This window comes from Danio rerio, chromosome 18 (assembly GCF_052040795.2).
Source record: "Danio rerio strain M-AB ecotype USA chromosome 18, GRCz13ab, whole genome shotgun sequence".
In the NCBI taxonomy this organism is placed as follows: Eukaryota; Metazoa; Chordata; class Actinopteri; order Cypriniformes; family Danionidae; genus Danio; species Danio rerio.
Window position 1 is genome coordinate 15,446,874 of NC_141038.1, and position 14,090 is coordinate 15,460,963.

At 39.4% G+C, this 14,090-nt stretch overlaps 1 protein-coding gene across 5 annotated transcripts in view; it reads left to right on the plus strand.

Moving 5' to 3' along the window:
• The window catches only part of cdh13 (cadherin 13, H-cadherin (heart)), a 618,570-nt gene that overhangs the window by 526,454 nt on the left and 78,026 nt on the right, over positions 1-14,090 (plus strand). For all 5 annotated transcript variants that reach the window (XM_087293013.1, XM_087293012.1, XM_087293014.1 and 2 more), the window contains 2 exons: positions 3,760-3,942; positions 5,160-5,413. In XM_087293013.1, coding sequence (XP_087149139.1) covers positions 3,760-3,942; positions 5,160-5,413 — 437 coding nt within the window. The remainder of the gene's footprint in view (positions 1-3,759; positions 3,943-5,159; positions 5,414-14,090) is intronic.

Here is a 14,090-nt window from a genome sequence, read left to right on the forward strand (position 1 = left end):
ATGTGTGTGTGTGTGTGTGTGTGTGTGTGTGTGTGTGTGTGTGTGTGTGTGTGTGTGTGTGTTTTCTTTTAGAATCTCGTTAAGCTGTGAAAACCGCAAACAGCTTTTTTCTTGCGTTCCTAGTTTGAGATGTGCAATTTAAGATGTTGTAATTCAGGCAGAGTTTCTTGAAAGGTCATGAATGTTGATTTGATTCAGTGAACAGATGTCAAGATGAAGAGGGAGTTACAGTATCATGTGCACATTTTCGGAGCTATTTGTTGGTAAAGCAGTAGCATGGATCAAAACGAATCTCCAGTGATGCCTTCACACTGCGTTACATTACTGATAATGAATGGCATGGCGAATAATCCCAGTCATTCTTGACTTCTGGGTGTCTCTGCACCGCCGGCACTGTAGGAAATGATTTATCTCGCTCAGGCCACATTCCCTGTGTTCTGTTACTGGGGGGCTTTAAATAGGCAAGACCTACCACATACACTCACACAAATCCAGCCTGTTCTCTCGGTTTTAGGGTCTAGCCTCAGGGTTGATAACTTCCCTGTTTGTCACACTGCTGGTTGCTTTGTGAACTCGGAGGGATTGGGGTCTTATCAGTGGTATGGCAGGGCCAGGGTATCAGCAGCCAACAAAGATTGAATACATCCATCTGACCGCTTCACTACCCCAGATGATTAAACGAAGCACGACCGGTCAGCGATGTGAAAGATGCACAGTGTGAGGCTGTGTGGATGAATTTGTGTGCCCACAGTAAACATTTGTGACAACCTTTGTTTAATTGTTTATTCCACGCATGATAAAAACTCTCCCCTGTGATTGTAACAGTGATCTACCTAACGGGCTCACTGTAGACACAAGGCTCTCATTGGAGCTGAAGTAATATGAAAGTGATGTAATCGCTCTGTGGCCTTCAGCAGACAGGTACAAGCTCGGCTCCTTTGAGCACTCTTGTTTTAAGGACACGGGAAGCCTGGCCTGTGCTTCTGAAGTGGAAAAACAAAGAAAAGGATGAAGCATACAGTTTGCCTGGCAGACTGCAGGAGGGATGTTATCTCTTAGGTACACATTCACTGGCTTTTTTTGTACTACTGTATAAGTACTTTTTATTTGGAGATGTGGCTTTAGAAATTAAAAATCTATACTCTCTTGTGTAATAAAATAACTGAGGCTAGAAGTCCTTTTTTTATCCACTTCCTCATGTGTGTAGAGACACACACCTACATTACAGCTGTCTTTATGGAGGCTTCTTATAGATAATCTATAATATGTAATATGTAATAGGTAAATAGGTCTTGTTTTTTATACTGTGCAGCATTTTGTACGTTCCATCCCTCTACCCCAAGCCTACTCCTACAAAGCTCACAGGAAACCATCTGCATTTATGCAGTACATTTTCAAAAAATGTCATTGTGGCAGAAAGGCATATTCAGACTGCCCACAAGGGCAGACCGGTGGTTGATAAAGTGGGTCAATCAGATTAATAATAATTTGATAATGTAAACACCTGTTGTCTCTCAGTGATTGGACTAGAGAGACGCTTCAAAAAGGAGTCGACGGACAGAGACGAGATAAAAAGACGCTAATGATTATGCAACTATAACTAAACAAATAAAAATAATTGCAATACCTGAATTGCCAACCCTGCCTTCTTCTTCCACACTACAAACAAACTTTAATAGACTGGTGCTGAAACCTGGAAAGAAGACATTGCTGCCAGCATGACTACTTTGTTGTCTTCGCCATTTGCAAAAATAATCCAGGCAGTCGTAGGCCTCCACGGAGGACAACACCAGGCTCTACTGGACATGCGGGTGGAACAGGAACAGTTTCCAGGAGAACCGCGAGCTTGTCCAGAGTCTGCTGAACCAGGAGATATGTCCTGCAACAACATCTGCTGCCCACCCTCCCATCGCATTACAGAAGATGGGGAAGGAAGCAGGATAATCCGGAGGTCTTCCTGGACCTGTTCCCCACCATTACGGGCAGTCTGAACACACCCTCCCTACCACAGTTATTCTGTGAGATTTATAAACCCTTTTTTTATCGGGACAAAAAAAAATCCTTTAGGTCAAACTTTACTGGTATCGCTATACTTATGGGGACATTTGGTACTGGTGTATTGTTTTTTTTTTTTTTTCTAGACTTGAATGAAAAAGAACGAATATTTCACTATTGTCTTAGGATGTTAGATCCCACATGGTAATTGGCTTAAAAAGACAAAGCAATCTATTAAAAAGAAACAGAAAATCAATAAAAGATTAAGTAAACAGCTCCTGAGTGTCTGCAAGAGGTGTGTGTAGGCAGAATTGAAAGACAGATGGCAAGTGAAATAATTGAGTGTGAATGCTTATCAATGGTAGATGTGCCACCTTGACATTAAGGATTTTCTTCACTGTTAATCTTGGAAGACTCACAAATTTAATTTCAAACCTGATGGCAATAAACATTAGGTTAGAGCAGGGATGGGCAAACTTGATCCTCGAGGGCCGGTGTCCCTGCAGAGTTTTGTTCCAACACTAGTCAAACACACCTGAACAAACTAATCAGTGTCTTCAATATCACTAGAAATCTATAAGCAGGTGTGTTTGATCAGAGTTGGAGCTAAACTGTGCAGGACACCGGCCCTCCAGGACCGAGTTTGCCTACCCCTGGGTTAGAGCAATGTTCTCAAACTCAATTCCTTAAAGGCCTCTGCACAGTTTAGCTCTAACAACCACCTCTAACTTACACCTGCTTAATAGTCTCTAGTAGTCTTGAACACCTTGATTATTTTGATCAGCTGTGTTTGATTGGGGTTAGAGCAAAAATGCATAGAACTGCGGCCCTCCATGAATTGTGTTTGAGACCTATGAGTTAGAGTTAGGACCTAGTGCTAGTTTTTTATTTGGGTGTAAACTGCTTAGCTATGCTTTCCAAACTTTTCTATTGCTTCTAGCCACCCATATCCAGCAGCACCCTCTTCAGGATGCAGATGACCTTTGCAACTGGCCCCCTATTCCCTACCCTCTGGACAGCTCTTATAAAGGGAGCACATCTCTGAGGCATAGAGGGGGTGTTCACTTCACAAGCCACTAAACAGAAATGATAGCAGGGCTGATGGGGAACAGAGCTCATCTGGCCTTTCTAGGAACACTTCATCTCCCCAAACAGGCCTGTGACATTGGGCTGGATTGAGCAAGGACTATGGAGATTTGCGGCACTCTGAATAGAGTAGCTTTCCTTCAGTGACAAAACAGAACAAGAGCTGTTTCATACAGGCTTAGCGTAAGCCTTATCTTTGACAGAGGGACAGAAAAAGGGGTAGGAGGGAGGTGAATGTAAGACAGAGATTCTGTGTACCAAACAAGGATGGAAGAACTGAACTAAACAGAAAGAACTGAATTGATGCAGCCGTAGGTAGACCAGCGCTCCTTTCATTATTCAAGGTGGCACACGAGTTAACGGAAAAGCAATAGAGACCTGTCCTGCTGGCTGTGTTAATCTCTCTAAACATAAGAGTTACAATTGTAGAGATCTTCTGTAGTCAAAGCTTTAATTTTGAGAGCAATGAATTCAGTTCTGCAACAAGTAACTCCTACACTGCTTATTCCCTTTTATTATTTGAGAAATTGGAAAAAGATCCTTGATGTTGACTACAGACTGCATATCCAAATACTTGCCAATGTACATGTGGTAATGCAAATGACATACTGTTAAATATACTGGGTTGTTATACGTTTTGAAATGTTGCAAATAGATTGACACAAACCTTTTCTCTAGTTCCAGGCATCAGTGAATGAAGGATCAACTGGAGTGGTAGTGAACCTGACGGTGGATGATAGAGATGACCCTGCCACAGGAGCCTGGAGAGCCATCTATTCCATCATCAACGGAGATCCCAACCAGAACTTTGAAATACAGACCAACCTAGACAACAATGAAGGCATGCTGTCAGTGGTGAAGGTGCGTGTTGTCTTTTCCAATCATTGGTTTGGCACAGTTACTTGATTGCCTTGCAATGGTAAAGACTCACTAAGGCAGGGGTTCACAATCTTGATCCTAGAGGTCCGGTGTCCTGCAGATTTTAGCTCCAACCCCAATCAGATACACCTGGGCTAGCTAATCAATCTCTTACTAGGCTATCTAGAAAAACCCTTGCAGGTGTCGAGGCAAGTTTGAGCTAAAATCTGCAGGACACTGAAATTCCAGGACCTATATTAAAAATTATTTATACTTCTTGTACTTCAACCTATTATGTTAATGGTTTGCAATTTGAGGTCCTAACCATTTATCAAAAATTCTATGGTGGACCAAAAATAATGTTTTTTCAAGCTCAAGGATGGAACACTCATTAACTGCTAATTTAGAATTTGAAAACAAGCCATTTAGCTGTTAGAGGTACAGTTTTTTGTGATATGCATGAGATGTCCCATCGTCCTGGAATTTGTATGAAGAGTTCAGTTCAAACCTGCATAAATACACTTTTCTCTTACTCTCCAATTGCACGTCAACCACATAAACAAACCTGAACCAGATATTTAGGGTCTTGTGAATTATTATAAAATACCAAGCAGGTGTCTCGGAGATACACTGCAAGTAAATGTCCCAGATGCATTATTGGTTGCTCTTATTTGTGTTCCTGTTCTAGAAATGGTTCCTATATTAACTCTGATGTACTGATTAAACAAATATGACAAATAGCCATTTACTTACTCGTTGTTCTCAAGGCCATTGATGTCTTTCTAGACTCAAGCTCAGCCTTTTTATCCAATTGCCCGGAGAAGAACTGGTCTCCAAATGAGCTTGGCTTCTCCCAAGGTTTGTTTTCCATTTCTGGCAATTGGTGTAGTTTTGGTTTCCTTGCTACTGTCAGCTATGGCTTCCTTGGCCGGTGGAGCTGTTCTTTAGTGGATCATCCTTAAAAATGACATTTGTATTAAAAGGAACTAAACCAATTTTGAAATAACTAGAACTACACCTACATTTACCACTATTCTGATACCAGCCTTATATATTGAATACATTTCACTTAAAAGAAATATTTTTATACCTTTTTATATCTTCCTTTTCATTCTTGTTAAGCAGCAACCTGCATTAAATAAAGCACTATATAAATGAAGGTAACTTGACTTGATTTGACACCAACTTATTACATTTCTTTCATTTGATTTTTCTTTCAGCCTCTGGACTATGAAAGTTCAATGTTTCACACACTGCTGATTAAAGTGGAAAACGAAGACCCCCTGGTTCCTGACATTGTGTATGGGCCCAGCTCTACAGCGACAGTTTACATTACAGTTATGGATGTAAATGAAGGACCGGTGTTCTTCCCAGATCCTCTTGTTGTCATCAGGAGAGAGAATATTCCCTTAGGGAGCTTTGTGGCCATGCTGAATGCTACTGACCCGGACTACCTACAATCTCAGAGCATAAGGTAGGTGGCGATATAATTTGAATGATTATGACCTTGTTCCAACAGTGATCATTAGCATTTGCTCTATGTGCTCCATTGAGGATGTATTGTTGCATTTCACTACTGGCACAAAGTGGAAGCTCTTGAGTACCTTTCTGATTGATATGATTACAAGTGGGATCAAGTGCATCATTTCTAGAGCCAATACAGCCTGTTTTGTTTCCATTTCAACTGCTTTGCTGGTACACAAGGTAAAAGTAAGTTCTACAAAGTCTGAAACAAATGGTTTAAAACTAATTTCACAATTTAAAAGTTTGGGGTTCAGAAAAATTAATTGTGCCTGGTTACAATCTCAGAAGAGTCTGGCTGGGTAGTTTTGTAGTGACAGCACAAACTAATCAAAGCCTTAGACGAGTTGGATAACATGACCCCTGCCACTTACACATGGCTCAGTGTGGTTATTCTTGTCTTACTTTTCGCTGTCCTTATTCCAGTACAGAGAAATGTTTGACATGTGAGCACACAGCTCTGCGCAAGAAAATTTGACCATCTGTGCAGACATTCAACATGCTGCCCAAATACATGATTGACCAAGTACTTGGAGTCGCTGGTTCTATGAGACTTCTGACAGATCATTATTTAATGTAGCTTTTTACTTTCCTCTAAGCTTCATTACCTTAATTCATGAGCTTGTATTTTGACCCAGTGGGATAGTATTATAATTCTTAGGTATATGGTTGATCTGTTGCTTTTAACCCTTTGATGGGTACATTGGTCAGTGGGAGTATATAAAATGTATAGTGCTTGTAGTAGTTCTCACCCTCTTTTCTTTCCCTACTTTGTTCATTCTCTCAGCCTTCTTCTCCGTGGTTGTGGTGGTGTGTACACATTTGCATTTGTTATGTGATCCAGTGTAAGCTGTGCCACGCTTGTTCAGATACAGGAGAATTTAAACAGGCTCCTGTGATTTGCCATGTCCGCTGAGCGCATATGAAACTCTCAGTGCTCTGCTGTGATCATGTGCTCTGCCATTATTACTGCTCTGTCCTGCTAGTTAGAGCGAGCCCCCCTCATCAAAAACCATATGAGCTCTCTCCCTTCTCTTTCTCATTCTGTCCTCTCTTCATTCTTCATCTCTTCTATATCTGTCCTCTCGCTGCCTGCCTCACCTCTTTTGATCTCCTTTTGCCAGTAAAAGGCTCTTTGAAGTACCATAGCTTTCACCTGAGGCTATAAGTGGCAGAACTGAGTAGGAAAAAAGAGCAGGGTGCAGGAAAATGAAGAGGAAGGACAGAGAGAAAGCATGAGAGGAAGCAACGGTTGGAAGACGACATATGCTTTTTCTAACACCTTTTTGTTTCTTCAGGTACATCTATCTGTCGGTCGGTAGGTTGGTCGGTCAGTAGGTCGGTCACTTGGTCTGTCTGTCTGTCTGTCTGTCTGTCTGTCTGTCTGTCATGTTTTTCCGTCTGTCCATGCAATCACCAAACTGCCCACTCATCTATCCATCAGGCTCTCTACCCATTCATCCCTCTACCCATCCATTCCACTATCTATCTATCCATCTCCCTCTTCATTTAAACATCCATCTATATATCTCTCCCTATCCATCCATTTTTCCATCCATCCATCTCTCTATCCATCTATCTATACATCTATCTCTTTATCTCTCTATCCATCTCACTATCCATCCATCCAACCAGCCATCCAGCCATCTCTTTACCCATGTATTTCTCTACCCATCCATCCCTCTATCTCTCTTTCCATCTAACTATCCATCCATCCGTCCATCCATCCAGCCAGCCAGCCAGCCAGCCATCTCTCTACCCATATATTTCTCTACCATCCATCTCTCAATCTCTCTATCCATCTCCCTATCCATACATCTATCTTTCTCTCACAATACATCCTTCCATCCATCCATACATCTCTCTCTCTATCTCTATATCCATCCCACTATTCATCCATCCATCCACCCACCCATCCATCTATCCATCCATCCATCCATCCATCCATCCATGTACCTCTCGATCTCTATCAAGCTCCCTTTCTATCCATCATTTCATCCTTCCATCCATACATCTCTCTATCTCTCTCCATCTTCCTATACATCCACCCATCCATCATCTTTCTATCTCTGTCCATCTCCCTATCCATCCATCCATCCATCCATCCATCCATGCATCCATCTTTCTCACTATCTATTTCCCTATCAATCCATCATTCATCCACCCATGCACACATCTCTCTATCTGTCTACCCATCCATCCATCCATTCATCCATCTCTCTATATCTCCATCCATCTCCCTATCTATCCACCCATCCATCCATCTATCCATCCATCCATCCATCCATCATCTATCTCTCTATCTCTCTATCCATTTCCCTCTCCATCCATCTCTCTATCTTTTTATTCATATTCCTATCCATCTATCCATTTATCTTTCCATATCCTTTCCGTCTCTCTATCCATCCATCCATCCATCCATCTATCTCTCTCTCCATCTCCCTATACATCCACCCATCCATCATCTTTTTATCTCTGTCTGTCTCCCTACCCATCCATCCATCCATCCATGCATCCATCTTTCTCTCTATCTACCTCCCTATCCATCCATCCATCCATCCATCCATCCATCCATCCATCCATCCATCCATTATCTCTTTATATCTCAACCCATCTCACTGTCCATCCATCCATCCATCCATCCATGCATCCATCTTTCTCTCTATCTACCTCCCTATCCATCCATGCATCCATCATCTCTTTATATCTCAACTCATCTCCCTGTCCATCCATCCATCCATCCATCCATCCATCCATCCATCCATCTTTCTATATCTCTATCCATCTCCCTATCCATCCACCCATTTATCACCTATCTCTCTATCTCTCTATCAATATCCCTCTCCATCCATCTCTTTCTATCTCTCTCTCCATCTCCCTATACATCCACCCATCCATCATCTCTCTATCTCTGTCTGTCTCCCTACCCATCCATGCATCCATCTTTCTCACTATTTACCTCCCTATCCATCCATCCATCCATCCACCCATCCATCCATCATCTCTTTATATCTCAACCCATCTCTCTGTCCATCCATCCAGCCATCCATCCATCTTTCTATATCTCTATCCATCTCCCTGTCCATCCATCCATCCATCCATCCATCCATCCATCCATCCATTTATCATCCATCTCTCTCTCTCTATCAATATCCCTCTCCATCCTTCTCTCTATCTCTCTATTTATATTCCTATCCATCTATCCATCCATCTTTCTATCTCCTTTCCATCTCTCTATCTATCCATCCATCCATGCATCTATCCATCCATCCATCCATCCATCTTTCTATATCTCTATCCATCTCCCTATTCATCCACCCATTTATCATCTATCTCTCTATCAATATCCCTCTCCATCCATCCCTCTCTATCTCTCTATCTATATTCCTATACATCTATCCATCCATCTTTTTATCTTCTTTCCATCTCTCAATCTATCTATCCATCCATCCATCCATCCATCCATCCATCCATCCATCCATCCATCCATCCATCCATCCATCCATCCATCCATCCATCCATCTCTCTATCTCTATCCATCTGCCAATCCATTCATCCTTCTCTCTATCTCTCTATCTCTTTATCATTCATTCCATCTATCCATCCATCCTTCTGTATCTACCCATCCACTCATCCATCATTCTATTTGTCCACCTATGCAGATACCTGCATCCATCCATTTCATTTTTTTTTGAATACTTGTAATGTTCTTTTGATAGTGTTTTAAGTTTTATATTAGCAGAACCCCCCTTAAAGTTCACCTCAAACCAAGGACAAAGACCACAAAAGAAAGTGAAACCCCATCGATCTATCTGTCTACCTGTGTCCCATGGTACTTCTTAAGGACAGCACTAAAAAAGATATGCAATCAAGTGCCCTTGATAAAAGACAAGCATTAGATTGAGGGATGGTCGCAGAATTGCTAAACTTATCAAGGACTAAAGACAGTGGAATTGATATTGTGAGTAACAGGATTATTATAGCCATTATATGTAGACTTACAATATGAAGCTTGGAATATAAAAGGGCACATTGATTTTGGCAAGCATCCTGTTGTTTCCGTTTTTTTTTTTTTTTTCTGAAAATTTGGAAATAATTCTGCTATAAGAGGAAAAAAGCAACTATTGTAAGGTTGTTTGATGTCTTTTCTTTTTAATGTATGCTCTAATTTCATTCAATATTCGACATTTTCTTTTGAACTAACAGAATTGGCATTGATTTTTCCATACAGACATATTGTTCTGTGGATTTGTCATAAAAAGCTCGTACAGGAACCATAATGCAGAAGAGTGCTTTTCACATCCTGCCAGTTTTATCTCTCTATTGATGAAAGATAAAAGGAAAATGGGCTTGAGGGAATCAGTGGAATTATTTATTAGAGTTACAGATTGTTTGTTGTTTATCGATTCAATCTCTTTGGTGAATTACAGGAAATTTCCCTGATCTGAGAATGGTCTGATTGTTTAGGCTCTTACAGACATCCATACATTTGGTTTGTTTTCTTTTCTGTGTTGAAACCTGCCAAACTTCATAATCCTTGCGCTTTTCAATGGCGCCCTGCTGCAGATATGTTTGAAGCTTTCATTTTAACTCAAATCAGCCTTTATCAGACATTCCTCTGAGTTCTGCTTTGAATGAGTAATGCAGAAGAGCATGTCAAACAAGGTTAAGATTTTAGGGGCTCTGATGTGTTGGCTCAAAGAGTTTTATTCCATCTCCACCCCTTTTTTTAGACACTGTCAGTCTTGTCAGGGTAAGGTAAGCTGTGCATCTAGCCTGAGGCAAATCAGAATCATGGGAAGGCGCGTCGGGTGCACGCTCCCTCACTGCCACAGGTCATTACGAGTGATGTTGAGGAAATGCAGTCCACTTGGTAAGAATTTGTGAAATAGATTAGGTTTTATTTGCATTACCTTTTATTAGCAAAGGTTTAGATTTTTGGTGCAATAGTTGGTGATACATAACAATTTAAAATGTAAATAGTTAATATGTATGCATTGTATACACACTGTAAAAAATTGCTGGGTTCCACATAATACCTTCACATAGTCCCAACACAAATCGATTAGGTTACCTTAACTGTTTTACAAGTTCAAGTGAATTGAACATACAATAATTAAGTTCCCACCCCTAAAATGCAAGAATTGTATAGATTCAGCTCATTTTAAAAATGAAGAAAAAACAAAAATCTTGCTTTTTTTGAGTGTTTTACATGCTTCAAAATGCATACAAATATTGGCACTATATTAATCTACTAGAACTATAGACTTAATATAAATGCTATATCAGTGGCCATATCAGTTTTGACTGATAAATGTCTTTAATCTTTTCATAATCTACCATAAGACAAATTATTCAACCTAGGCTGGTTCTGATTACGTACCCTATATGCAGGGCTTTACATTAACACTCAACAACCCGCCAAATGCAGGTAGATTTGAGCTCTGGCGGGTTAGACAGACATCTCCACTAGCCACTTTGGCTGGTTGGAAATCATTTTTAAATTGTAGTTTTCTTATAAGCAGGGTTCGACAATAAGCATGGCCAAATATTTGTGCAAATGTGATATTAGAATCGAGAAGCAGCACGACTGGCAAACATAACTGTTTGCGCGAGCAAAAGAATGGTGAATAGAGAATGAGAGCATGATCACTCGCGCTAACAGCTGATGTGATGTGCGTAAAAAAGCATGCGCGTTCCCGTTTACTTGCGCAAAGTAACTGCAAGAAACCGAAAGAAAGCGCAACGGGTGTGATTGGTTCCTTTTAAAATAGACTGGATCATCAAGAGCGATGATCGTGCACCTACAGTCCTGCTGCTTTCAAGAGCTCAAGATTTTAAAAAACCCACATATTCTTTTGTAAGCAGCAGCAGTCACTGTTTTCATTTAAATTATTCTTAGAAGAGATTATTAACAGACATAACATTAACCGTGTGCACGGTATGTTTCACATGCTTTTTATTTTTGCTTACAGTTATTTTTGTTAATATGGTTTAATTATATTTTTTTACAATACCATTGCTTTAATGGGAGATTACTCCATGTTTATGTGTAGTTATCTGGTGATCTGGGACCTTTAGCCAGGACAGATTACTGTGCATATTTTAGATACATGACGATGTGTATGCTTTTTCAGAGCTCAAATTTCTCTCGAGAGTGCCATTCATGCCTGCTCTTCTTGCGTAAATCCACCAGAGGCTGCTGTTGACTGAATGACTTACTGACTGACCAACCAACCAATCGCCCCATCCTACCTCTTCCCTAAACCCGACCAGTAGTTTTTCAAAAAGCACAGGTTGACCCGCCCACCCTCTTCCCTAAACTGCATTGTTTTGAAAAGCAATCCAGAAAAAGAATCGTTTGATCACGGTTTTAGATTTGACCGCATTCTCACCCTGTTATTTACTTATTTATTTTAAAAGTTTTAGTTTTTTTGTTTTTGCTTTCTGGAATCGTACTTTTCTGGACACGAAATCCGTTGTCGTGGTCAACTCCATTCTGCGTCTCAAGTCCGTCGACATACATATTGATCAACCAGACAAACTGGTAGCATCGGAAAAGCCGCCAACACGGAGGTAAGCGGTCAGCAGGTAAACAAGAAAAGGAACTGTGTCATACTGCCCAATAGTGTTTGTTTTAAAGATGAAATGCAGCCATGCGTAGCTCTGACTACTTTTTTGTGATCTCCAGAAAAGAATATAGGGCTACGTTTTCAAAATGAGCCAGTGTTGAGCCTGGTTTTCTCATGAGTGCTACTGGCCATTGAAGTCCTTCATGAATGACATCACACAGCAGCCATGTGCTTTTGAATGGATTTTTACTGTAAAAGAAATGCAATTTGGAATGCATTTGTTTACATTTTGTTTTTGTAATCAAGTTCATAAAAATCACATCAAAATTATATTGGTGTTTATATTGATTATTGTGTTCAGATACAGAGATTATCCTTATCAGGTTAGGGTTAGGTTCAGGGTTAGTACTACATAGAACTACACATTTTTAGTCACAGGCAAATTATCTGTGAAATCAATTCAATCAAAGTAGTCATTTACTGGAGATATTCTGTCTATAACCAAAGTCTCACATTCTCTGAATGTAAACTGAAAAAATAAAAAATAAAACTAATTTACTTTTCAGGTTAGCATAATTGTGTGGTCAAATGTCATTAAAACTGGTTATTGTCTGCACTCATTTTTATACTTAACAATTGTACGATCTGTTCCATAGTGTTCCGTACATACTGTAGTATCAGTGTTCTTAAAACAATAGTCTCTTTAATAAGCAGTCATGTTTCAGTGTCCATATGTCTTTAGAGCCATTAAAACAGCTCCACTCAACTTTCATATATGGCATCATCTCTATTGAAAAAGTGCACTTTTAACTGTTTCTGAACGTGGTTGTGTTGTTCACTCAGGGACACTGGAGCCTGCTGTGGCTGTTGCTCCCCTGCGGAGTATCATCCACATCCAAAATGTAGTTCTTTCCCCTGGATCAGTGCAGAAATCCCAGCCCAACTCTGCTTCAAAGTCATCTTTGAGCTGAGGAAAAAAAGTTTCAGAACAGCCCAGTATATATAATTCTGAGTTCGTTCCTCCCCTCGGCTGTGCTGCAGTTTAAAGCTCTGAGAAAAGGAGGAGGGAGATACGGAGAAGACGACTGGAGCTGCTTTTGCAGGGAATTTCTCACATCATTTTATATACAGCATCAAGAGTGCTCATTCTTGAAGATTCTTATTGTTTACACATTCTAGCTACAATCTAACATTCTACTGTTTACTACCAGTAAAAAAGTTTTAGGAACACCTTAAAGTTTTGAACTTTAAAAAAAAAAATGTTTTATATTTATTTATTTATTTATTTATTTATTTATTTATTTATTTATTTATTTATTTATTTATTTATTTATTTTACTTATTTCTTTGTTTGTTTGTTTGTTTACTATTTTAAGGATTTATTGAAAATAGTATATTATATTATATCATCAGACATATTTATTCATTCATTCATTCATTTTCTTTTTGGCTTAGTCCTTTAATTAATATTTTATCAATTATTTTTGGCTTAGTCCCTTTATTAATCCACAATGGAATGAACCGCCAACTTATCCAGCTCACTCACACTCTAACACTACAGACAATTTAGGCTACCCAATTCACCAGTAACACATGTCTTTGGACTGTGGGGGAAACCGGAGCACCCGGAGGAAACCCACGCAAACCCAAGGAGAACATGCAAACTCCACACAGAAACGCCAAATGACCCAGCCGAGGCTCGAACCAGTGACCTTCTTGCTGTGTGGCAACAGCACTACCCAGCACCACCTGCCACTGCGTTGCCCATACATATTTATTTATTTTAATGATTTATTTATTTTAATGATTTATTGTGAATAATATATTATATCATAATACTAAATATGTTTAATTATTTATGTTTTTTATTTATTTATTATTTTTCAATATTCTATTTTGAATAGTATACTATATTAAAATACCAAACATGTATATTTATTTATTTATTTATTTATTTATTTATTTATTTATTTATTTATTTATTTATTTATTTATTTATTTATATATTTATTTATTTATTTATTTATTTATTTATTTATTTATTTATTTATTTATTTA